This window comes from Tenrec ecaudatus, chromosome 3, assembly GCF_050624435.1.
Source record: "Tenrec ecaudatus isolate mTenEca1 chromosome 3, mTenEca1.hap1, whole genome shotgun sequence".
Classification (NCBI taxonomy): domain Eukaryota; kingdom Metazoa; phylum Chordata; class Mammalia; order Afrosoricida; family Tenrecidae; genus Tenrec; species Tenrec ecaudatus.
This window is the reverse complement of record NC_134532.1, coordinates 118990042-119015699: the sequence shown is the minus strand read 5'-3', so window position 1 is coordinate 119015699 and position 25658 is coordinate 118990042. Positions and strand designations below refer to the sequence as shown.

The 25658-nt window shown below is 42.7% G+C and overlaps 1 protein-coding gene across 4 annotated transcripts in view; it reads left to right on the top strand.

The window, feature by feature from the left end:
• Nucleotides 1-25658, top strand: part of NFKB1 (nuclear factor kappa B subunit 1) — a 143677-nt gene that overhangs the window by 21537 nt on the left and 96482 nt on the right. For 2 of the 4 annotated variants that reach the window (XM_075543986.1, XM_075543985.1), the window contains exons 2-5: nt 2438-2483; nt 8588-8663; nt 13878-13918; nt 18950-19048. In XM_075543986.1, the coding sequence (XP_075400101.1) occupies nt 2445-2483; nt 8588-8663; nt 13878-13918; nt 18950-19048 (255 nt within the window). In that variant the 5' untranslated portion in view covers nt 2438-2444. The remainder of the gene's footprint in view (nt 1-2437; nt 2484-8587; nt 8664-13877; nt 13919-18949; nt 19049-25658) is intronic. The other 2 variants (XM_075543983.1, XM_075543984.1) reach the window with 2 other exon arrangements.

Here is a 25658-nt window from a genome sequence, read left to right as displayed (position 1 = left end):
GATTGCCACACCTGTTCAGCACTGCAGGAGGAACTCACTACCTACTCAGAACTAAGCTAGCTTTAACATGTTTTTCATGTGGAAAAAACCAGAACAACTCATTAGGAAAGTCATTATTGTCTAACTAAAAAACTCCTTGGATGGTTAGGTGTTTGAATACTAACCAAAAGGTTGGCTGTTTGAATCCACCCAGAGGCACCTTGGGATACAGACCTGGTTGTCTACTTCTTACAGGTCGCCTCTTTGAAAACCCTATGGAGCCCAGTTCTACCCTGCACCCACGGGTTTGCCCTGAGTGAGCGGCAACTTCATGGCCAATAACAACCGTGACAACTCCCACAAGGGGCCTGGTTGGTGCAGACAGCTGAGTATTCAACTGCTAACCGAAGGGGTGGTCATTCACACATATCCTGAAGCACCTCCAAAGAATGGCCTGAATGTCTGTTTTTGAAAACCATTCCTTGGAAAGCATACAAAGACTACATCTACTCCGATTCACAGGGAGTGCCATGAGTCAGAATTAGGCTGATGACAGCTGGTTTTGTTTGGGTTAACTAGCTCCATTTCCTTGTTCTCCTCTCTGGTATGAAAATCTCCCCGAAAATCTCCCCGAAAACCTTGCCACTGGAGAAGAGAGTTACCAAGCTTAGACGCTTCTTCTGTGGAGTCAACTGAGTATCTCTCTTTCAGTTTTAAGATCCTTAAAAACACAGGACTAGCAAAGGGGAGGGCGGGTCGAGTTGGGGAGTAGTAGGGGCATTCCCTGGTCTTTCCTGATGCTTCAGTTTCAAAAGTCTTGTTAATAGTTCAGATTTCAGAATGAAAGCTTGCCTTACAATCAGTGCATATATTATGCAGAGATTCATCCTTCCCAAATGATTCTAGGTTTGTTTTGATGTTTTACTTTTTAGCGGCAAATGAACATGGACATCACTCCAGGGTTTCCACTCCCTCTGCTCTTCCCCATGGATTTAACTGGCTGCAAACTCTTAGCAGTTCAGATTTCAGTCATCACTCCAGGTGCCCTCGACGCTGCTGACGACGCTCGTCGGGCTTTTGAAACTCTGATTGGGGGCAAAGATGAATGCATGAATCGTGGGTGGATGCTGGAGACGTTCTTTAATGTGATGCTTGGTCAAGTGCCTATAGTTTAGTGACTTACGGTTTTAAGTACTCTAGTGGTCATGATGACTGACAATGCAACACTGCTGATAAAGCACTTACTTGAGCTTTTAAATTGGAGTGAGGACTGCTTTATATTAAATCTAAATGTTCGGGCGTCTTGAAAGCTGTCCGCAAATGGAAAAGTAGATTTATAATCAATGCACCAGAGGCATTGGCCAGGTTCTGAAACCTGTGATTCATTGGCAGACTCAACCTCCGTTACTGAAACCTTGAAGGAAAATTGTTTGAGAAGATTTAGGTGCTAAGGTGCTCAGTTGAGACTAAGCCAACTGAAAAGCATCTTAATATTTTTCTTGAAGGTTAAGCCCCTTGGGTGTCCCAAAGGTAGGGATTTTTCACGTTACTAACATTTGTCCTCGTGGTTAGAACTTTTGTTTTGCACTGGTAGTCTTCGTGTGATTGATTGATGGTCTCTAATGCCTTGGCCCCTGTCCCTGTTCTAAGGACATTGCGCTTATCCATTGATATGCTCCATTTGATTCTTGTTCATTCCATCTGGTGAGGTTGAAAAAAGGTATTCCCTATGAATAGGTAGTTGGTCTTGAAAAATCCTATCATGCAGTCTCCGGCATCATTTCTATCACCAAGGCCATATTGTCAACTATCGATCCTGTTTAGTTTCTGGTTTTCACATTCAAGTCACCAGAAATTATCGATGCATCTTGATGGTATCAGACACGTGGCAGGAAATGGCTTGCTTCCGTGGACATGCCCTACAAGCTGTGAGCAGCCCTCTCCTGGCAAAGTGTTAGTAGTGCTGCTGCTACTAACAAAGAAAGTGTTAGTAGGCTCCTTTTACAGTCAAGTGACCCTTTCTTAGGGTCTCAACTTGAATAGCTTGTAGAAAACACAGCCATTTCTACAACTGTAGCTAAGTTGATGAGGGAGTGAAAAACAACATGCAGAGCTGAACCTTAGAGAGCGATAAAAAGAAACCGCTTTCCAAAAATCCAAATGTGTGTGATCTTTATCCAGAAGAGGGAGGCGAATTGTAGCAAACTCGTAAGACACTGTTCTGAGCCTGGTAGGAGGGTTTCGGGGTTCTGTGTAAGTGGTAATTTTTTGATTACGCAGTACCCGTGCTGTTAGTTAGATAGCAGAGGAGCTGCAAATGCCCAGCTCTTCCAAGTCTTTCAAAAGGGTTGTGGACAGTGTGCCGGAACAGTGGTTCACTCCTGCTTGGAACGGGATGTTGAAGAGAATATTTCAGGTTAATTCCAGGCTTACAGCTTTGCTTTGTTTTTATTTACAGCTCCAGAATGGCAGAAGACGATCCATACATGGTAGGGCATGAACGAGTAAGTTATCATATAATATATCCTCATTTATAATTTAGCTCTATAACTGGATTCCTATTTAAATATCTGCAGTGACAACATTAGCAGTGTAGGATCAGGAAGACTTTAAAATCCGTTTTTAAAAAGTATTCCAAGTTTTGTTCCTTTCACCGACTTTCTGTGGGATGTCAAGAAGGACCCCTCACAAAACAGTGAGTCGCTTCATGAAATCCTGTCACTGCACAAACTGTTACATTCATTTTGTATATGCTGCAGATCAAACAATAATCCTTTAAAATATGTATGTCAAGTTCATCCAACGAGACAGATTGATGCTGTGGGACAACATTTGGATTTAGAATCTGAAAATCTCTTAATGCTGACTGGTATCTACCTGCTCATCAGCCTCCAGTCGCCGCACTCTTCACTGGTCCTCACCTTCTCTCCTTTGCAAAACAGGAAAGCAAACTGCCCTCTTCCCCCCCCTCCCAACACCAGTTACTGCCCAGCCCACTGTGACTCATGGTAACCACATGTGCTTGAGAGTCGACGGGCACATATGCTGTTCAGTGGTGCAACCTTTCAGATGTCCATTGGCAGCCCTTTCTCTTGAATTCAAACCTCCAAGCTTCAGGCTAGTTACCAAGTGCTTAACCTTTTGTGCTACCCTAAGACTCCAACTGTCAGGAGTGTGGAAAAAACTCAGTGGAGAATGCATATGATTGGGGAGCTTGTAAGTTGTCAGTGTGTCATTTCTGACTCATGGTGCCCCCATGTATATCACCGTCAAATTGTGTCCCTGATAGCTCATTTTGGGGGGGAAGATTATCACCACGCCTTTCTTCCGGGGCATCTCTGGCTGGTCTTGCAGCCACCACCTTCCAGGTAGCTGCTGGACATGTCGACTGTTCCACCACCTGGGACTCCTTGGAAGCAAGCACTGGTTCTTTGGTAATTTTACACCAGCCGTGTGAAGTGCAGTGAGTATTCTTTGTCCTTGTTGCCTCCTTAAGTTTTATTTGGAAAAATTCGAAGCCTACACAAATGAAGACTAGCTTAACAAATCTTCACATAACTTAGTTGCTTACTAGCATTTAGCTTCTCGCCATCTCTCGTCATTTGTAGATCTATATCTCTAAATACCAAAGAAGCCCCTCAGTGGTGCAAACCATGAAGCACTAGGCTACTGCTGGAAGTCCTTTGGGAACGATGACGCACTGGGTGACTGGTGGTTCACACCCACCCAGAAAGCCCTGGGTGAGGTGAACCTCAGTCATTCTGCTCTGGAAAGCTCCGAACCCTGAGTCCCCTCAGGAGTGTGGCTCTGCTCTGGCACACGTGCAGTTGCCCTGAGTGAGTACCGAGAGGACAACAATTAGCAATGTAAGAGGGGCCTTCAAAACATTTGTGGAAAACGTGAAGTAAAAGATGATGTGTATACCTACACAGACACTCAGCATTGGGCAGCTAGCTACGATGGCAGTGGGACCCCACCAGCTTCTGCTTCAGTAAAGACGGAAAACCTTAAAATCCATATGAAGTTGTGCTCTGTCCTGTAGGGTTGCCACCAGAAGCCTCTCGATGGCAGGAGGTTGGGCTCATACATATACGTGTTTTTTATGAGCCATTTGAAAGCCGTTTGCAGGTTCTGAGTCCCTGGGTAGCACATACTAGCTAACAGGTTTGTAGTCTGAACCCACTGAGAGGCAGGCATTCAAGAGACAGGCCTGGCTACTTCTCTTTCTGGAAGATTGCATCCTTGCAAACCCTGTGCAGCAGGTCTGCTCTGCACAGATGGGTCGCCGTGAGTCAGAGCAAGTTGATGGCAACAAGCTACAAAGGGGAGCTCCAACGGCAATATGAATAGTCTAACGCAATGCCTAGTAAGAAATATTTAAAGCACTCAGGTGTTTCATTCATTAGCTATAGACTGCCAGAACCTCGGCTACATGGAAATACGGAATTTCCATGGGGGGAAACTGCCGTTCTGTATAATTTCCACAGTGACAAAGTCGAGGATCTGTCTGGGGTGGAACAGAAAAGCAGAGAGAAAGCCTGTGACCCTGCGCGGGAAGAGCAGGCTGTGGGAGACTTTGCCCAGAGGTCCCCTGCAGCTAAGCTTTCCAAGATGCAGCAGCTTGCTGGGTGAGATCAGGACAAAGGGAAGCATGTGAAGGAGAGGAAGGCGCCAGCGTGCTCTGATCTAATGTTCATAGTCACTTTGTATTGAAATTGTGGCATCCAACTACCTGAATAAATAGAAATCCCAATTAGACATATGCAAAACAAACAAACAAAACCCCAAACCAACCACAATGCTATTGAGTTGATTCTGACTCAAAAGAGTGACCCTCTAAAACAGGGTAGAACTGCCCATGCAGGTTTCCATGATTACAACCTTTTACAGGAGTAGAAAGCCTCACCTTTCTCCCGTGGAGTGGCTAGTGGTTTTGAACTGCTGACCTTCAGATGAGCAGCCCACCGCATAACCACTAGGCCACAGGGCTCTTTTACATATGCAAAGAATCAGAAAATAAAACCAAAAGTGAAATACTTTTTTAAGGGATCCAATACACTTTCTATAAACACATAACATTCATCACTCTTGGTTGTGTTCTAAATTGCTTTAGAATGACCATGTATTTCTTTTCTGATGTTCGATAATTCTTTAATTTTATTGCAACAACAGTATTGTAGAAAAAAATCTCAGAATACTTTTTTATTGGTACATGAAAAACATTGTGTTATTGGTATTACAAAAACACCTACATTTTACCTTTCACTTTTCATATACTATCTCTACCAAGTAAAGACACACTCTAGCCAGCATGGGGTTGGTTTCCGCTTGGCTGTCAATCATGCTTTCCTGTCGACACACAGGAAATCTGATCAACAAGAGGTGGCCTTTTATGCCACACAAGAGGAAAACATGCTGAAAACACTCATTTCGAAAGTTTTTCTTATGTGGCCACTTTTGTGATCATCAGCAACCAGAGGTGGGGCATGTCCTGATACGTTCATTCTTGAGAGGAGAGGCCCTTGAAGTTTTTCATTTTGTTTTTTGTCTTGCCTCGAGCTTTCTATTTTATAGTTCCTAAAGCTAATGCATTCTTTTTAGTGTTTAGTTTGTTCTAGAATTTTCTCTCCACTCCTGACAAGCCGCCCATCACAGAGCTTCCCTCTTGGTTGTCTGTAGTAGAATGTGTATCTCTCTCTTCCTGGCCTCTTGAGATCAGAGCTCTGCCTTCTAGCCAGTCACCTGTAGCCTCCTTCTAGGGTACGAGGATTTCTGCTCAGTCACCTTTTCTGCTCTGGATTATGAATATGTTCTATAAGGTGGGCCTCTTTTCCCCGTAACTCTTTTATTTATTCCTTGTATTTCATTTTCGGTGAACAGTGAGGAGCTTTAATGAACTTAACTTGTGATCCCTGCAGTGGAAGCATGTTCTTCCTCAGTGGGAAATGTCCAGCTCTTGGGACAGATCTGAAGTGTTCTTAATTGAATAAACTTCTGTTTTATTGTGCCTTACTCTTGAGTTACTATGAACGCTAGGTTCTTAGTTTGCCCAAGATTGTCAATGTCTGATTAATACACACAAGGAGGTGAGTTGCCCCAGTGGCTTTTGTGTGTGTATGGGTGAGGTTGTCATTTTATTGGGAGATCTTACAGATGTCATAACCTCCCATGGCTTAGTCCCGCCCAGCAGTTGTGTCTTGGTTTAATGCTAGTTCCTGCACATGTACTAGTAGTAGCACATTATCAAAGAGGGAGTGACATGTTGCTGATTTCTGTGCTGTCCACATGCCTTTCAAACACATGGCTTCTTGAGACGGAATCAAATAGCAAGTTCAGAAAGATTCATGTAAAATTCCAAATAAATCAAGTGGAAAGAAAAATGTGTTCTTGAGATCAGTGCTGTAGAATAGGCATTGGTCTGCTAACCACAAGATCCATGGTTCAGATTCACCAACCAATCCAGGGAAGAAAGATGAGGCTGTCTGCGTTCATAAAGATTCAGTCTCTAAAGCCCAACATAGTGCTATTATGAGTCAGAATAGACTATGTGGTAGTGGCAATTTTTTTTGTTTTTAATCTGGCAATTATCAAGATAAGGAAACCTGATGGATCTGTGGGGTAGGTGTTAGACTGGTAACCACAAGGTCAGCAGTTCAAACTCAACAGCTGCACCTCAGGAAAAAGATGAATGAGACAGATCCCAAAAATGTTTACAGTATTGGAAATCCAACGTAGTACCATCTGGGACGGGTTGACTCAGTGGCTGCAACAGTGGGCTCAAACATCGCACTACTTGTATGTAGGTTAGTATGACTTAACAGGACCTGAAAGCAGCATGAGTCTGAACCGACTCAATGTCAGTGGGCTTAGTTTGGGCTGTTCTCAAGATAGTGTTGAATTCCATCCCAGTAGAGTTCATGCCCATTGGGTGAGTTCCTTGTTGCTGCTGTGATACTTTACCACCCTCCGTGGCATAAAGCAACTCAAACTATAGATCTGGAGGTCAAAATTCTGAATTGAAGATACTTCTGTGCTTGCCCTCTGGTGGTTTTGCTTCTGATTCTCTCTTCCAAAGCTGCTAGGAGACTGCCTCACTCCTTGGCATATGACCGCTCTCCCTCCTCGCTCGCAGCACTCTAGCATCCTGCTGCTGTTGTAGCGCTGTCACCCAGTTAGTCACCCAGTTGCTCTGCCTCCCTCTGAGCAGAACCCCTGGATAATCCAGCCTAATCGCCCACCTGAGTCACATCTGCAGACCCCCTTTTGCTGTAGAAGACAGCAGTCCCAGGCTGTGTGGTTAGCTGTGGACATCTCTGCGGGTCCAGTATTCAGCCTCTCATCCCCACCAAGTCTCAGGTAGTTTGTATTGTGCTAGGACATGCAGAGTGGGGAGGGGAGGGGAGGGGAAAACTCAGTGCTCCATTATCAGCCTTTAGGACTATACATTTTCAGGACCTGCTGCCTTTTTTCTTGTAGGTCTTGAAGTTAGCTGACTAGTGTAGGCGTGTGATTACCCCCATGAAAAAAAAATGTGTAGCTTTCAGGATTCCATTCATTCGTATGTAATTCTTTTCAGGGGCTTTGGAGTGGGCACAGCATTGTCTTTTTAAAAAGCATATGAACATTTCAACGACTCCATCAAGTGTCCACTTTGTGATAGCAGGATCTGGCTGTGTTGCATCCTTTTGCGTGCGGGAGGCTTCAAGAAGTTCATAGGAAAATGGAATGAAAAGCTCATGGGACTTTTCCATGAGCTTCCCCTGCCCCCACCTCCACCCCACCCCTCACCCTTCACCCCTCACCCTTCACCCCTCACCCCACCAAAGAGGGCAAAAGAACTTTTTATTTATGTTTTCATTCTGCCCTAAGCATTGTGCTTTAAAAAAAAAAGTTCTTTTGGCAAAAAATTCATGTAACATAGAATTTAACAGTTCACTCTTAGCCAAAAAAGTTGTGCAATGACCATGTCCAGTTTTAGAGCATTTTCTTCATTCTTGCCCTCATTATTAGATCCCCCACCTCTGCCATAGCCCCAAGGAAGCATTCATCCAGTTAACTGTCTCTATAGATTTACCTATCATGGACTTCATTTAGAGAAAAACTTTTTTTTTTAACCTAAGAATAACAAAGTAAAACAGATGCAAAACTTCAGTTGAAAAGAAAGCAGAAAAATATTAAAAACTAGAACACATTTAAATCGGGTCATGTGGAAGATCAAATGTTAGGGTGCTAACGTTTTTAAGACCCCATGCAGTGAGTCAGAACTGACTTGTTGGCACTCCACAACAGCCGGGAGAGCATCCACCTGTCCGAGAATATCAGCTAATGAGATAACGCAGGTCTTTGCCACTGTGGATATCTTAGCTAGGTTCTTCTCAAATCCTTCGTCACGTAAACATAGCCCAACCCTATGCAAAGTTCCGTTCATGTGAGACATCTAACTCAGCCTCAGAAAAGAATTTTTAAGATAACTATTTCGAATATTTTCATATATTTGTTGTAGTTTGGGTTTGGGTTCCTGTCGTTCTGTCTTGGTGTTCCAAATTCAAAAATTTACAGCAGCATCGAGGAGACCGTGATTGACCAATGTTAACACTCTCCTTTACAGATGTTTCACCTGGATCCATTGAACCATACAATGTTTAATCCGGAATTATTTCAACCAGAAATGCCACTGCCAACAGGTAAGAAAACCATTGTTCTGTTTCACCTGTCTTTGTCCCCTTCACTTTTAGAATGCCCGATTTGCAGATAAGTCTCTTTTAGAAAGTGGTGTACTTAGGAAGCGGTTCTTTATGGCTTCAACATTTTTTCAAAATTTTTTCTTGAAAAATATTTGACAGAAATGCCTCTCCTCACTTATTGGCTCATTGTTAAATCTGCTGAGGCAGATATGTGCTAGAGGGATATGTTCAGAGAAGGAATTTCTTTACTGATGCTAAACTCTCAATCTTTCCTCAGCAAGGTACGGATTTCCCTTTTCCTCCAAACCAAATATCAGGGTTCATTTTCACTCCCGAAGTCACATTAATTTTTGATCCCAAACAGTTGGTGTGTGAGCCTTGTGTAGGTCGAACGGTGGGGAAAGAAAGCATAATAATCCTCTCAGTAGGAAAATTGACTTTTTGAAAACCTTTAGTTTAACATTCTGACCCATTGGATAAGAACTCCTAATACAATCCTGTTTTCGAACATGACTGTGTTCATTATTTTTAAAATAGATTCATTTGGTCTTTTATGTATTGGTGTGTGCTTGGCGATGGTAACTTTTTATGTTCTGTCTGGCTCCTCTCATCCCCCGTGGGATTTAACAGCTGTTCAAAAGCAGTGGAAGGCTTTACAGGGGTGACAGATAAAACAAGGAGTTTGGTCATCACTGAAGGAGGACATCAGGCTTTTGAACTTTAACTTGGACTTGCTTGTGTCCCTCGGGAGACTTACTCAGTTTATGTCATGCTCATTAAAAAGTATCATTTACCCTGGCGCTTAATAAGAAAAAAAAGTTCAGAACGTGTTAGTGCATTTTTATCTGTAATATTTCTATGAGTTCACGGAAGAGAAAGATGTTTGGTGTACGTTGACCTTCATTGCCCTCGGTGGTATTTCGAAACCCTTTCTAGGCGTCCCCACAGAGCTTGCACGGACATTCATAGCTGGGCTCTCATCTCCTCAGATGCCGCTGTCCGGTGTGGACTCTAGGCCTGCTTCCTGTGTAACAATGTCTTGGTAGCTTTTTGTGCGGTCCCTCAACACCCCGCCCCCTCCGGCTGAATGGCTTTCCTCAGTATAATGCCTCATGGAATGACAAGAACGGGCTTCTGCCTGCAGGAAATGTACATTCAATGACTGAATGCCAAAACTCAAGTGCCTAACTTCTTGGAATTTACTCTAAACAAGGTCGGCCTCCTCTATTTTCCCATGACTTCTTGCCCAAATGTTGCTTTCTTAGAGGCTTATTCTCTTGATAGCCATTTAACATCAGAGAGAGAGACTGTGTTCGTGTGTGGTAGAGTTTATATTGCGCTCTAAGTGTGTGTTTTGTGCCGTCCAGCTGATTCGACTCAGGCACCCCAGCGCATGACAGATTGGAACTCACGTGTGCTTTTTGAGGCTAAAGTCCTTACGTGAGCTGATTGAAAGGGCTTCCCTCCCACAGAGTGGCTGGTGGCTTGAGCCCCTGACTGCTCTCTGTCAGTACCTGAACGCTTCAGCTCTGGGCCTCCGGGGCTCTCCCGGTGGGTCGGGTGCTGTCGCCGTTAGGTGCCAGTGGAGTGGATTCCTACTCCAGGTGGCCCCGCGCCCGCAGGAAGGAATGCACCATCCGCACAGCCGTGCTGCCACTCTGATGTCAGTCCGTCTTTGTTTCCTCGTACTCACTGACCCTCCACTGGACCAAGCTGGGTTGTATCCTTGTGGGATCAAAATATTTCTCTTTTGGCTTTACTTTTTTATCAGAAATTTAATTTTAGCATTTTTAGAAAAATACTTTAAAAATTGTACTTCTTAAAGTAGTTTAAAGTTTCTTGGAAGGAACTTCGGACAGATGATCATTCACCTCCATTATGCTGTGTTGGTCAGTTCCTCCCCATTTTTGCAACCTACTTCCCTGTGAATTTCATGAAGAATAACAGGAAATAATTCTACATTTGTTTCCTACAGTCTTCTGGCCATATCCTGATTCACCACAATACTGAGCACATGAACATACATTTTAAAAATTATAATTTGCTTTTCCTTTTCACCTGAAGGTGTGTCCCTTTGTCGTGAATTTATTTCTGGGGGAGAAACAAGGGGCTCAGTATGCAACCACATTTGTGAGGATCGTGTCCGATCGGGCATTGCTTCCATTAGAAGCAGGGTCACCACAAGGACACCCAGAAAAAGACAACAAATGTTCGACGTTGAACTGCTAGCTGAGAGAAGCTGTGGGGATTACAACGGACGCAGAAATAGTATAGCATTCTTGAGCACGACCATCTTCATTTACATTCACACTGTGGGAAAGACCACATGCCTTTATGGATGGTGGTGCTGTTTACAAACAGCCTGGCTGGGGAGTTTAGGCCCTCTCTCATATTCAGCAGATCACTATTTATGTTCTCATTTTCCTCTGAATTTCCACAGTTAGATACAACCGAAGTATAATCAAGCTTTTAATTTCATTATGCTTTTACAGTAGTTATTTGTTGCGTGTGTAACTTCAATTCAATTTGATCTTGAATTTTGATACTTTCAGGGTTTTATAAGAATGCTTGTGCTAGTTCCAGACTGAGTTGGTATGAGAGGGCGATCTTTTTTTAATTTAAAATTTTAATGTAAATGCTACACTTTCTACTTTTTCTTATTTAAATAATGAAATCATTTTATTGGGGGTTCGTACAACTCTTATCACAATCCACATGTAATCCATCGTGTCAAGCACTTTTGTACATTTGTTGGCCCCCTCATCATTCTCAAAACATTTGCTTTCTACTTGAGCCCTTGGTATCAGCTCCTCATTTTCCCCCTCCCTTCCCGCTCTCCCTTCCCCCATGAACTCTCGATAATTTATAAATTATCATTTTGTCATGTCTTGCACCACCCGACATTTCCTTCACCCACTTCTCCACTGTCCGTCCCCCAGGGAGGAGGTTGTATGTAGATCCTTGTAATCTGTTCCCCCTTTCTCCCTCACCTTCCCTCCACCCTCCTGGTATCGCCACTCTTACCACTGGTGCTAAGGGGTTCATCTGTCCTGGATTCCCTGTGTTTCCAGTTCCTATCTGTACCAGTGTACATCCTCCAGTCCAGCCAGATTTTTAAAGTAGAATTGGAATCATGATAGTGCGGGTGAACTAAAGGAAAATTGTATGTTTCATCATTGCTACACTGTACCCCAACTGGCTCTTCTCCCCACAACCCTTCTGCAAGGGGATGTCCAAGTGCCCACAGATGGACCCTGGGCACATACGCTGCACTCCCCTTCTTTCACAGTGCTATGATTTTTTTGGTCTTTGATGCCTGATACCTGATCCCTTCAATGCATCGTGATCTCACAGGCTGGTGTGCTTCTTCCATGTGGACTTTGTTGTTTTGCTTTCAGATAGTTGCTTTTTTATCTTCAAGCCTATAAGACCCCAGACTCTATCTTTTGATAGCCAGGCACCATCAGCTTTCTTCACCACATTTGCTTATGTACCCGCTTTGTCTTCAGCGGGTGTGTTTCTTTCATGTGGGTTTTGTTGTTTCTCAGCTAGATGGCCGCTTTGTTTGCCATTAAGACCCCAGATGCTATATCTTTTGATAGCTGGGCACCATCAGCTTTCTTCACCACATTTGCTTGTGCACTCATTGTCTAAAGTGATCGTGACAGGAAAGTGAGCGTCGCAGACTGCCAAATTGTTAGAACAAAGTGTTCTTGTGTTGAGGGAGTACTTGAGTAGGGGCCCACTGTCCACCTGTTTCCTTAATACTAAACCTATAACTATATATACATAGATCTATTTCCCCCACATCGTATATAAAAATGTTTACATCTGTATACACCTGCATTCAGCGCTCTATAAATGGAGAGGGTGATCTTTTTAAAACTACTATAAACATCATGTAAACATCCCCTAAGCATATGGATCTATATGAATCCACCATGTCTAATAAACCAAATCTAAGTGGGGGGTGCTGGCTGGGGAATGAGGGAGTGAGAGGAGGACAGGCCAGGCAGGTAAGGAATTAAGGGTAGAGGCTATGAGTTCAAGAAACCAAAGAAACTGGAAATCTAGTGCAAGTAGCCTGAGATCAATGTCTGTGTATTATACACCTGCAGATTGCTAGCTCAATCCCTTCTAATTTCACGTAATCGAATTCTTCTCTTTGAGAAGGCAACCAGGAATGGAAATCATTGTCTAATAGCATGAAGGGCAAAGAAAATACCATCAAGTCCCAGAAGTGATTGCTACTTTTAATTGGTATTTGTGTCATTTTAAGAAGCCTTGGTGCTGCCGTGGCTCAAGCAATCAGCTGCTCTCTGAGAGGTCAGCAGTTCAAACCTCCTCCCAGCCACTCTGGGGAGGAAAGATGCAGTCTGTCGCCGTGGTGGGCTGGGGTGACTAGAGAAACCAATCCAGAGACACTCACATACATGTACGACAGAGCCCAACATCAAGAACAAGCCGGTATGCCCGACACTAGTCCAGAAGCCCCTCTTCAGACTCACGCCGCCATGTGCACGGATGCAGAGTGCAGGAAGATCCCAGGCCAGTGGGTGCAGCGTTGTGTAGACCCAGTGGTGGTGGCTCTGGCGGGTTTTAGAGTGGCTTCTCCTGCAGGAAGGTAAAGGCAAAGAGAGCGGGAGGTTCCCAGAGCCCTCCTCCTGAGGAGGCACTATCAGGCTGTGACCTGATTGCCAAGGTGAAGACCACCCCTACACGTTTATGTATCTTCCAGTTGACATGAAATTGTGTAATTGCCTCCGTCTCCATCTGGATTCACTGCCTTGGGAACCCCACGGGGCGGTTATTTTCTATCCTGCTGCTGCTTGGAGTCGGGATTAACTAGACAGTGTGAGTTAATTGGTTTTGTGTTACTTATATGGTGCTTAGTTAGGACATATTAATTCTCATTTGGCATTTTACCTTTTGTTGAGTTGGGCCATGACCCATCCCCATTCAACAAACACTTATTTATGGTCCTTCACTAAAGGCGTAAAACTATTGTTAAACTAAGGGGAAATTCAGTATTTCAAAAGCTGTAGAGAAATGATGTCCTTGTGGAACTTTAGGTAGAAAGTTGAATTGAAGCACCTATTTAGAAGCATAATTTCAAAAAAAAAAAGAAGCATAATTTCAGTTTTTGATTTGCTTTTTTTGTGTTTTACACTGAATTTAAGAAGCCTCACAGTTTCTTTTGGTTTCTGTTTTTAGCGGATGGCCCATACCTTCAAATATTAGAGCAACCTAAACAGGTAAGAAGATTGAAGGGGTGGGACTACTCATTTAAATATTAGATTAGTAAGCCTAATACTAAATTCCAAGCACTGTATAATAAATTGAATTTGTGAAGCAAGTAGCTAATCTAGAAGCACAACAACCTGTCACATTCTAGAGCAACCTCATGTGTCCTAACGTTTCTCTTTGTCATTCTTCCAATTGTCTCCAGCCTCACTCCATAGTTCAGTAAATCTCTGGTTAATTATAGAGCCTCGGTATCCTGTTATCACTACCAAATTAGCTTGCCAGCCACTCCCAGGAAAGGCATAGGTTATCTGCATTCATTGGTAAGGAAATACACAGACATGCCGTTCACATGTCTTGTGTTACATCTATCAGTTCATGTCCACATGCTCACACATGCCGTATTTAGCCTTCTTCCCCTCTGTTAGCTTGGGCTTTTGCAAAAAAGCGTCTGTCTTTGGAACATACAGCTGAACGGTCTAAAAGTAGCAGTAGGAGGAGAGCAGGTTTTAGAATGATAGTTGGAATCCGTTCTGTCTGGCGTTAGTTTTAGTCGATCTCTTTAGAGTAGCACGACAAACATTTTATTGTATCCAGCTCCAACTCCCCTGGACGCTCTCGAGAAGGGTCAGGAAATGAAGTAGTCACCTCACCAGCCTCCACGCCTTTAGGTAAAAATTTGCTGGAAGTTGGATGGGGCCAGGGCTTTGAGCAAAGAAGAAAGAGAATCTTTAAATCTGCCTTCAGGAGGTTTCAGTTGTTAAGGGATGGTGGTATTGTTCTAGTTTCCTAAGGCATGAGGACAGAAAGAGGGAAACTCTTGAGTAGATATGCTGATCACATCCATGGGGGGCTACAGATACCTCAACCAGCCTCTTGCAGTTGCCTTCCTGCATTTGTCTCTCAGTGCTATTGCAACAAATAGTAGTCGCTCTAAAGAACAGAAAAATATTTTCTCACCATTTAGGAGGCAAGAAGTCCAAGTTCCAGGCTCTTGCTATAGGGAAAACTCTCTTTGTGCCCAACTCTGAGGGAAGTCTTACCATCGCTTCCCTAGCCTTAGCTTTCCTTGACTTTTTGTCAGTCTCCATATGCATCAGTCTTTCAGCTGTCAGTGCTTATTTGCTTACTGTGTCTAATCTGCTCGTTACATTCCATAAATAACTCCATACAGTTAGGACACATGTTACATTCACAAAAAGTCTTATTCTCAAATAGGATTCCAACCAAAGGTATGAGTCAGCATTCCAACACAAAATTTGGAGGTAGGGAATAAAATTCATAACAATTGACCATTTGGCCCCCCAAATAGTGTGGGGCATGCTTGTTTGCTTTGAAGCTCATGTCAATGAGTGTAACACTGTGCATTGTAATATCTTAACAATTGCAAGTAGGTCAAGGATGTAAATGAAAAGCATACATGAAATATCGTATTATGTATGTGTTTGTAGTTAGTCAGCATTTACAGAATATCCATATAGTCTCTCTGACCAACAGATAAGGATACAGTCAAAATCATGGAAAGTTCTAATTTGGGCACAGGAAAGCCATACGGACTTTGGGACATTGTCCCAGTTGCTTTGGGAGTGGCTCCCTGGCTCCACAGTCTCCCCGGATGGCTTTGCTTTATTGCCATGTCTGCTTCCATAGCAGTGATTTCTCACAGGAAATTCCCAATTCTTCTAAAGGTTCGCCCACTGGAAATTCATCCTCTAAAATTCCAGTAGTTTAGCTCTTAGAAAATGCCCTGGCTTATTAGATCTGGATAATCCATGAAATTGGGAAACTCATTTAAATTTTATTTGTCTGCTTACTAGACTAGGTATGTTTTCCAAATATCCATTGTCATAAGCCTAGCAAAGGGGGAAGAGTTAGATGTATTTTCATATCAAGAGCTCAGTAGTCATAAGGAAAACTTAGCATTTATGATTTACCTAATAGATCAATTTAATTCCCAAATTCAGAATGTAATCCACTATATGAAGATGAGTAAATGCTCACATGACAGAAACCAAAGTATTTGTTTACCAAACTACTGATATTTTGATGTCTGACTACAGTGAAAGTAAAGGTTGGATTTAAGTCAGTCTTTCTGACTGGATGAAGGCAGCCGTGCCTTTGAGGTTGAAGACTCATTCTAAGCAAATGGGATTACTGAGATGAATGGCTGCGGATTGGCAAACCTTTAATCTCAGAGACCTAGAATCAGACACACGTGCAGATCATACATTTGAAGATAGCTTCCTAAAAGTAAAAAAGGTTATACATTTTTATCTTCAGGATAAAAATTCTTCTACAGGTAACTTGGGATAGTCTTATGCAACCATGAACAATATCTCTTGAGTGTTTTGCCAGTTATACAAAAAGCTAGAAGGCATGCCTCTTTACCTGTAGTCCATTGACTATAAACCAATGAGATATACTCATGTACATGACTATATTGGTCCAGTTGCTCCAAAAGTATTTTCAACACTTTATTAATTTTTTAAAAGGTTAAACAAATGTTCTTTTTTCTTCCTGGCCTCTTTACCACAGACTTTCCCCAGTGCTGACAGAGATGAGTCAGTCATAGCACAGATTACTAATCTTTAGAATCTAGTTCTATTTTATATTATTCAGTGTTCATGATCCTACACTGTCTAAAGCCTGAAGTGGTGTTCGGCTTGGTTAGCAGTCAGCAAATCCCCATCTTCATGGCTGGCTGAGCTGGAGGCTAAATGCCGTACATGCTGTTTTCTCTTCACTCTTTTAGAAATGCCGTTTAATTACCATAGCTAAACCGAGTAGCCGCCTGGAAAAAGGTGTACAGTTCAATTTGTAGCTTGTTTCTTCATTAGAATTTTGTTAGAAGCAAAGTTGGAGGAGTTGCCCTAAAATGACTAATCTCCCCTCAAAAGGCTTCCCTGACAACGATTAAGCTTTAGATCTCCCGAGCAACCATATGCAAGAGGTGTTTCAGATGCCAGCTCTTATGAGTTGACCAAATACTGCAAACCCATGTGGGATATGAGGAACTTTTTGCAGACTCGGATATTTATTTCAGTCCTCTGTTCATTCCAGAAATATGCTTTCGTATTGATTATCTTTGGAAATTATTGGGTTCTCAGAGAATATAAAGAAACTCTAGATGCCTTCTAGAGCTTAAAATAGTCCTAAGCATTTGGGCTAGAGACTATTCTGCAAGGCCTTATTAAGTAGAATGCTACCAACAAACCAAACTCAACTGCTATCAAGTTCATTCTGACTCTTAGGAGCAGGGTAGAAGGACAGTATACTCCATGGGATCTCCCATGCTGCGATCTCTATGGAGGCAAACGACATCATCTTTCTTCCACAGAGTGGCTGGTGGGCTCAAACCACCAAACTTTTCAGTTAGCAGCTCAGAGCTTATTTACTGTGCCGTCAGAGCTTCTTGGTATCATGCTACTTAGAAATTTAAAAACCTCACTTCCATCGATTCAGACCTGTCTCATAGTGACCCAATACGTCAGAGAAGAACCGCCCCTTTGGGTTTCTGCAACTGAAACTCTGTAAGGGGGTGGACAGCCTTATCTTCCTGCCACAGAGCAGCTAGTGGTTTCAAGTTGCTGACCTTTTAGTTAGCTGAGAAAGGCAAACATTTTACAGTAGTCAATGATATCAAAGCTGCTAACAAAACCAGGCCTGGTGGACAAGAGTATAAGTTCGGAAACTCCCCCCAGCAAGTACTGGATGTGGGTTGCTCCTTATGATCCAAATGATCTAGCATTTTTTGGTTGAAGTGATCAGTCTGGCAGTAAAAAGAAATGAAAGGTAGGAATGTTCCTTAACCGATGTTAACATATTGTTCTTTTTACCAGAGGGTAAATTTGAAAGAACAACAACAACAACAAAACCACAATAAATTAGTTCATTGACGGTGTGATTATCAAATAGCATTATCCAAAATGTGTTGACATCATTTTTAAGTAGTTTAATATAGATTGACATCTTTCCAAAAATTCAATGAAAATTTTCTTAATGTGGTGATGGGGTTAATTTGAAGGGTTAATCTTGCTTTGTTCTTCAAATATTAGCCTGCAAATTATAAGTAAGTGTGTGTTATGAGGTATAAAATGCTAGAACTGAAGTAGACCTTTAAAAATCTGATCTAATTGATTAATTTGTGTAGATGAAAAAGCATGACACCTAGATGTTTATCACAGAGCCCTGGTGGTGCAGTAGTTAAAGCATTCGGTTGCTAACTTAAAGGTTGGTGTTCAATCCCACCAGCTGTCCCACAAACAAACATGTGGCTGTCTGATTCCAGCCTTGGACGCCCAAAGGGCAGTTCCCTGTACTGTAGGGTTGGCATGAGCCAGGGGAGTCTATTTAATGGCAGTGGTTTGATTTTTGGTTTAAATGTGTATCAGTCTACAGCAGTTCACTTAATAAAGATTTCCAGCTAGCCCTTCGTTAATTAGCTACACCTGTAAGCGTCCTTTGTCATCAGTTATAGTTCAGAAGGATATCTGGTTGTATATTCACATAGATCAGTTAACATATCAAGCTTGAGCTTGGTTATGGTGTTAAGTCGGCAAACTACTTTCTGAACTAGTGAATGAGGTGGACCAGATACAGGGTCTACTGCCGGGTGGGTCTGCACAGCACAGGCACTTCTAGATTCCGTCCCAAGCCAACGGTAATCAGAGCTGATGATGAATTCCTTTAAGTAAGCGTCAATGAAGCATAATGTTGAACAGCTTGGCATTGGCAATTTAAGATGAGGAAGCTCTGATTCAAATAAGCCTTAGCATGTCAAGTCAAAAGCTTCAAACCTTCAACAATCTCTCCTTCACACATGCAAAGCATGACCGATACTTCCTCATTAGGTACCTGGCTGGTAGCCACATTCACTGCACAGGTATCAGTGTTCACTGTGGGGAAGGTGATCGTCACCTATTGAAGCCCTTCTCTTACCGTTGTCTTTGCTCATTGAATACATGCAGCAATTAGCATTTCAGAGTGTTTTCACGATTCTTGTTCAAAGTGTTTCTCACACTTGTTGGTGTCCACCTTTTCAGAGAGGATTTCGTTTCCGTTATGTGTGTGAAGGACCATCTCACGGTGGGCTTCCTGGTGCATCTAGCGAAAAGAACAAGAAATCCTACCCTCAGGTCAAAGTAAGTCCATGGTTGCCTTCTGTGATATTCTAGAAATGGTCATTTTTGAAGAGTGAAATCAAGGGACTGATTTAATTGACTATACCTGACCTTTTCCCCTAAGCTGAAGTGTTCACATGATGATAATAATCTTTAATAAAAAGTTATCTCTTGGTTATAAAGGTGACGGACTTTAAAACCGTTCATTTCCATTTGTAGAAATTTCTTTAGCACTAGGTAATGTAAAACATTTACTGTTTCTCAATCATCATAAAGGTGCTTTTGTTTTTTTCGAATTGTGTACTTCTTGAAACTGTCTTAAATGTTTTAAAGAAATGGCTGGATGGTGGGACGTGAGAGACTCAGTGAAAAATAAAGCAGGTGGCTGCGCATATGAACTGTAATATTATCTAAGATCAAGAGTTTAGATGCTCTGGCTTTGAGGAGGTTACTGAACACGTCCACACTTCATTGTCTTGACATGTAGAATGAAGAACTATGAATAGTATATTGCTTCATAGGGTTACTTAGCGATTGAAGAAGAATGGCATGCAGGGTCAGTAGCTGCGCGATAGGTAGACATCAGTGATTGGTGGATGGATGGGTTTCCTGGAATCGTCTTAGATGATTGTGGGGTCTGTACCGTCACAGGAGCAGCTTGTTAGATCTTTTCTCCTGCAGAACCACTGTGTGAGCCTAACAGCTAGCTTCTCGTTTTGCACCACGGCGTGCGTTCGTTCGTTCATTGGAGGTGCCATTCCCGCCCCTGCTGTCGAGCTGATTCCGACTCAGAGCGACCCTGTGTGAGGTTTCCGAGTCTGCAAATCTTTATGGGCGGGAACATAGGTTTACATGTCTCCCTCGGGTGACTGATGAGTTTGAACCACCAACTTGAGGTTAGCGGTCCAACACTTAAACCGCAGCGCTACCAGGCTCAGTAAGTACCAGATCTGTAGGGCGAGTCGGCAAGGTGGAAATGGCAGCAGGAGCTGAGGCTCCCCTTCGCAGGCACGTCTTCTCCCTCAGGAAAGCCTGTGTTGTTCGTAGCTCCGTTCAGTTCATTGGATGAGGGCCGCTCACAAGAATCTCCAAGGGTACCTCCTTTACTTCAAGTAGATTGCAGATGCTAAACTTCAACAGCAGTTTCCTCACGTGAGCGGTCTGTGAAAGCAGAAAACTCGGAGGGCAGTGGGAAAGCAGATACCTACGCTTTATCCTGGATTTTGGACGATAGCAAACCAATGTTTAATTGCCGGGAGGATCCTGAGTAAGTTGTTTCCTGAAAAGGATGCAGTGGGCCAAATGAGTCCGGGACCCTATGATCTCCAAGAGCCCCTTCCGCATAGCCCCTAGTTCGGTGTTTTTGAGTGAAGAGCTAAGCACGGTAAGCCAGCCCTGGTGGCACAGTGGTTACATGCTGGGCTGCCAGCAGTTGGAAACCACCTCGGGAGAAAGATGAGGCTTTGCATTCCTATAAAGAGCGACGATCTCAGAAGCCAGAAGGAGCCGTTCTACCCTGGCCTACAGGGTGACTGACTCAGTACCCACCTAGCAGCAGTCAGAGTCAGCGCCTAGCCAAGTTGAGCTTATGATTTCCAGCTGGCTTCGAAGTCGCTCAGTCATGACCAGTGGGAGAAAAGGCAGCACTGGGGATGCACAACACCTCAATCGTGTGTGCACTGAGTTTCTACCCAAGCAGGCGACAGGCAGAACAGCCCTGCGCTAGCATGATGGCCGAGCATGTGCCACTTTGAATGTGGCCACCTTCTTTGACTGGGTACTACTGCCTATTTCCCCCTCTGTTGAAAATCTCAGAGAACTGGTTGCTATGCACCTTGTGTACTGTTTTTGTTCATGTCAACCACAACTGCACCATTCTGAACCTGTTTGAAGTTCTGGTTGATATGTACAAGTAACCAGGGAAATGCTCTGTAGAGAGCCTGGAAGTGCTCACAGCCTACCCACATTTCAGCAGATGTGCGACCTCGTGTGGGTCAGTCGGAGCACACTGCCTCCTCTCATGCCTCATACCTCTCTTTTCCACAGCAAAACACAAAGTGCATGGATGCCATTTGTTACCCTTTGAGTCATGCTCCCCCATGCTATATACCATGTAGTATGAGGCCTCCCAATCCTATTTACATGTCAAATTTCTTAGTTCCAGTTGTAGGATCCCTGTTGGCGTACTGGGCTCTGCCCACCATGGCTGAACTACTAAGCACAAGGTCAGAAGTTTGAACCCACCACATGCCCCACGGGATAAAGATGGGGCTGTCTGCTCCAGTGAAAATTGTAACGTCTCAAATCCAAAAGGGCAGTTCTATTAGAGCTTACGGGGTTGCTGTGAGTCGGAAATGACTCAGTGGCAGTGAGTGAGTAGCAGTTGTGAAATTACAGATGTTTTTCCTAGTAAAGCTCATCATGTAATGTCTTTAGATCACAGAAGCAAACCAGTCTTACAATCTCAGGTGTTTTAGAAACTAGAAGGAGGAGGAACAATGGTAAAAGGGAAAATTTGAATTTTATTAAACACCAGACTGTACCAAATAGTTCACAAACACAGTCTCTTCTTATCCTCCTAATAACCCTGGTAGGTAAAAATGCAGTGCCCCTGGGAAAACTTGGCCTCAGAGTGATGAATTAGCCTCCTTTTGTCATAGGATATGGTTGTGTGTCATTCAATCGATTCTTACTCCGAGTGACACTGGAGAAGCACTAACCCATAAGGTTTTCCCAGACTGTAATCATTACAACAGCCGAGTGTCAGGCTTAGCACTAGTGACTGTTGATTTTAAAGCAGACTATAGAACCCCATCGTGTGTTAGGCCTTGGACTGCTAATTACAAATTCAGGGTTCAAATCCACCAGTGCTCTTTGGGGAAAGACCAGGCTGTCTGCTCTTGTGAAGATAGTCTTGGAAATTATGTGGGGCAGGCACTTCTAGGCTGCCCTCCAGGGTCACTGTGAGTTCAGTAGACTAGATAGCAGTGGATGCTGATTGATTATTGAACCTCTCGTGAACGTGTGCATTCGAGGTGCTAAGGGTCAAGAGTGAAGTAGCCAGAGCGTAGGTGTACAAGGATGAAAGAAGGTGCAAGGAATTGCAACTTTGGAAAAAAGGGACAGAGCCCCTCAGAGGTCAAAGGGAACTCAGATACTGGGGAGTCAGATACAAGACTCTGTCTTTTGAACATGGGTCTATAACATGTACAAATATCTTATGTGTTGATGTGTAAATGTATGACAAGGGAATAATTCTGTGCTTGATTCTCAGCCTTCATATGGTCTCAGGTCATAGCTATCTGCTCTGAACATTAATGTTTCCTCATAATAATTTAGAAATATGACCGTTTAATGTATGTTAGATGTTATTGCTAAAATCATAGTTTATTTACTAAGGAGTCTAACAATGGGAAATGAAAATAATAAAGCAATATATAAATGTGGGAGAATGGCCATTATTAAATTTCATCTACAGCTTCATAATTTCAGCTAATATTTTTGTTATCTAATTCAACATATATCCATTAAGCATTTGTTCAAGTTGTGAAAAACAAGAAGGAACTTGGGCTTAGAGAAGCTGTCCTTGTTCCCGATGAACAGTCACTGTAGTTAAATGGCACAATATTAAATGAAATGAAGCAATTAAGGGAAACTTTTATCCTAGAAACTTTTTATTTAGCTTGGAAGGATAGGGGGAAGAAGAGAAAAAGGCAGCTACAAACTTTTCTCAGAGCTTTTCTTCCAGTGTCACTCTTCTTAGTCTTTTTCATGATGCGTAATTAAGGAGAATTTGTCACTTCCTGAAGGGATTTTAAAATGCCTTTCCTTGTAGGATTCAGGCAGAGGGAAGAGTCATTGTCAGTGCATGCATCTTAACTCGAGGATATTTTCCGCTTACCTGTCTTTTTGCAGTTTACTCAGGTGTCTGCGGTGTGAAGCTATAAAGGAAGCAATGCAGTGGAGACCTGTAGAGCAGGGTTTCTCAAATCTAGTATTATTGGTATTGGGGGCTGGATAATTCTTCGTTGTAAATGGCTAGCTGTACATTCTAGGTTGTTTAAAAGCTTTTCTGGACGCAACTCCTTAAGACCAGCAGTATCCTACAATTGTGAAAACCAGAAATGTCTTTAGACATTGTCAAATGTTTGTGTGTGTGTGTGTACTCACACAGCACATGCTTGTGCAAAATTGTTCATGACTAAGAACAGCTAACCTGGACAAAGTGTTAAGTAGACAGATTTAACCTGGCTCTTGTTTTGTTTTGCATCCTTCAAGCTAAATCAGAAAGCTGTACCAGATAGCTTTCCTATATACCATAAAGTTATGCCACAAAATTATATATGGAATTGTGTATGGTAAATGATATATGTGTCCAATGATATGGAATGTACACATTTCTTATTTGCAAGCAAATGTTCTTTTCCTTTGGCCAGTTTATATTTCTTATTTTTAAGATAATGATCTTGTTGTCTGTATAATTCTAGAATCTCTTGAGTACTTGAACATTAAAGCAAAAGACAAGAAAGAGAAGCGAGGCAGTGTAAACATTCCATACTCCAGAATATCTGCTGCCTAAGAGTTAATGTAGGCCTTCTATTGGTGATCTGCTATAAATCATTACAGAAGAGAAAGTGAAAGTGGAGATGGGCTTCATTCCACACCCCGAACTGCAGACCAGTTACATTTAAACAATGAGGCATTTGTGGAAGGGATCTTCACTCTCCCCTTTGGGTGGGAGTTGGGGATTGTGGTGTTCCCAACTTTCCTTCAGAATCTACTGCAACAGAAACTGTAGGGATTTTACAGTTACTGAAGAAAGTGATGCTGCCAAAGATTACCAGTGAACCAATTACCATAGAGTACATTCCAACTTCTGTCGTGTGTGCGAATAGACCTGTGTTCCATAGTCGGGATCCATGCCTGTAGTCTTCCAGGAAATTTCCAGGCCTTTCTGCTGAGGTACTTCTAGGTGAGTTTGAATCACCAACCTTTCAGTTGATAGCTGAGTGCTTCAATGTTTGCACCACCCAGAAACTTTAGACCTCCGTATGCTGCATACTTAGTGAGTACATTCGTGTGTTCAGGCTTAAAGGAAAAAATATATGGAGTTGACCTTTTTCTCAACTACATCCTTTTACTCTCTCTCCCCCTCCTGCCCCCCAACACACATACACCTCACTCCATCTCTTCCTGGAAAGTATTTGGAAGAGCACTCCCTGTCTCCTAACCCACTCGCACCCTGACCCTGGACAAGGTTTCAGGACAGAGTGTGGTCCTTCAGTGTAGTTTAATCATATGGAGATGGCCACAAAGGGCTGGGGGCTAGCTGGGAAGCTTTAGGGACTGGCTGTGACTTGGGGATTGCAAATGCCAATGGTGCTTTATAGAGTGTGCAAATACATTTTAACCTGCTTGTCTAAAATTTAATACCTCAAGTGCAATTCCATTAAAACCAATGTCAGGAGTCTATCCAGATCCGCTATTTTCTACTGGAATTTTATCTCATGTTTAAAATCTTATTTCAAATTAGTAGAGTGTTGGCTAGGCCTCAGACTCAAAATCCAAACTCACTGCCATTGAGTGGATTCCAATTCATAGGAACCCACTGGGACTGAGTAGAACTGCCCAGGTGGATTTTTTAAACCATGAATCTTTATGGGAGTAGAAAGTCTCATCTCTTTTCTTCTACCTAGGCTTAGACATCCTTTTCTCTGCACAAAGCTGGAACTCAGTCTGCCACACCACCAGTGTTGTGCACGGTACCTGCTCAGAAATAGTCCTACTCAGTGTCTTTCTTTGCTGGTTTTCACTTCTTTTAAATGATGGTTACAGCATTAAAATTTTCAATCGCGTACGGTATAAGTGTTAAATAAGGTGTAAAGCTTGCCCCACCTCCTAGATTTTAGTAGATGTCTACATTTTGTGTGTGTGTCTTTCTGAAATAAAGCCTAATTACATCTAAAGGCCAACCTATCCTCCACTATTTCCTCCTCCTCATATTGCATTTCTCCCCTGTCCTATTGGATTCCTCTGAACCAAAATCAACTTTATGGCAGTAAATTTGAGTCTGGAGTTATACTGTCTGTAAGCCACTATTTTGAAGTTTATTTTTTTCTGATAAGTTTTTGTATTTTTACCACATAAGGAAGCATTTCCCCAAAATTAAATCTGACTTGCTCTCTCCCAGATTTTCTCTTATGTATGAGGGAGCTTCAAGAAGTTCATGGAAGAAACATGGGATTAAAAGATAGAATTTCCCCACGCATGTTTGGAAGTCACCTTACATTAGTCACCACCTTTTAGGAACAAGGAAGATCGAAACTGGGTCACATTGAATATTAAATGGAGCTCACTTTGGTCCTGTGGATCTCTCTCTGCCATCTCGATAAAACTTACCTATCCTCTGGGTGGTGTGTATGTTGACTCTTTAAAAAAAATGATTGGTACTTACAAAGATAACATATCATACCACAATTCAAACACATCAAGCAGTATTGTACAATTGCTGGCACAATCAGTTTTAAAACATCCTTTTCCTTCATGAATCCCTTGACAATGGCTCATTTTAAAACACCCCCCACACGCTGTACTCCCCTGGAAATCCTTATTCTACTTGCTGTCCCTATAG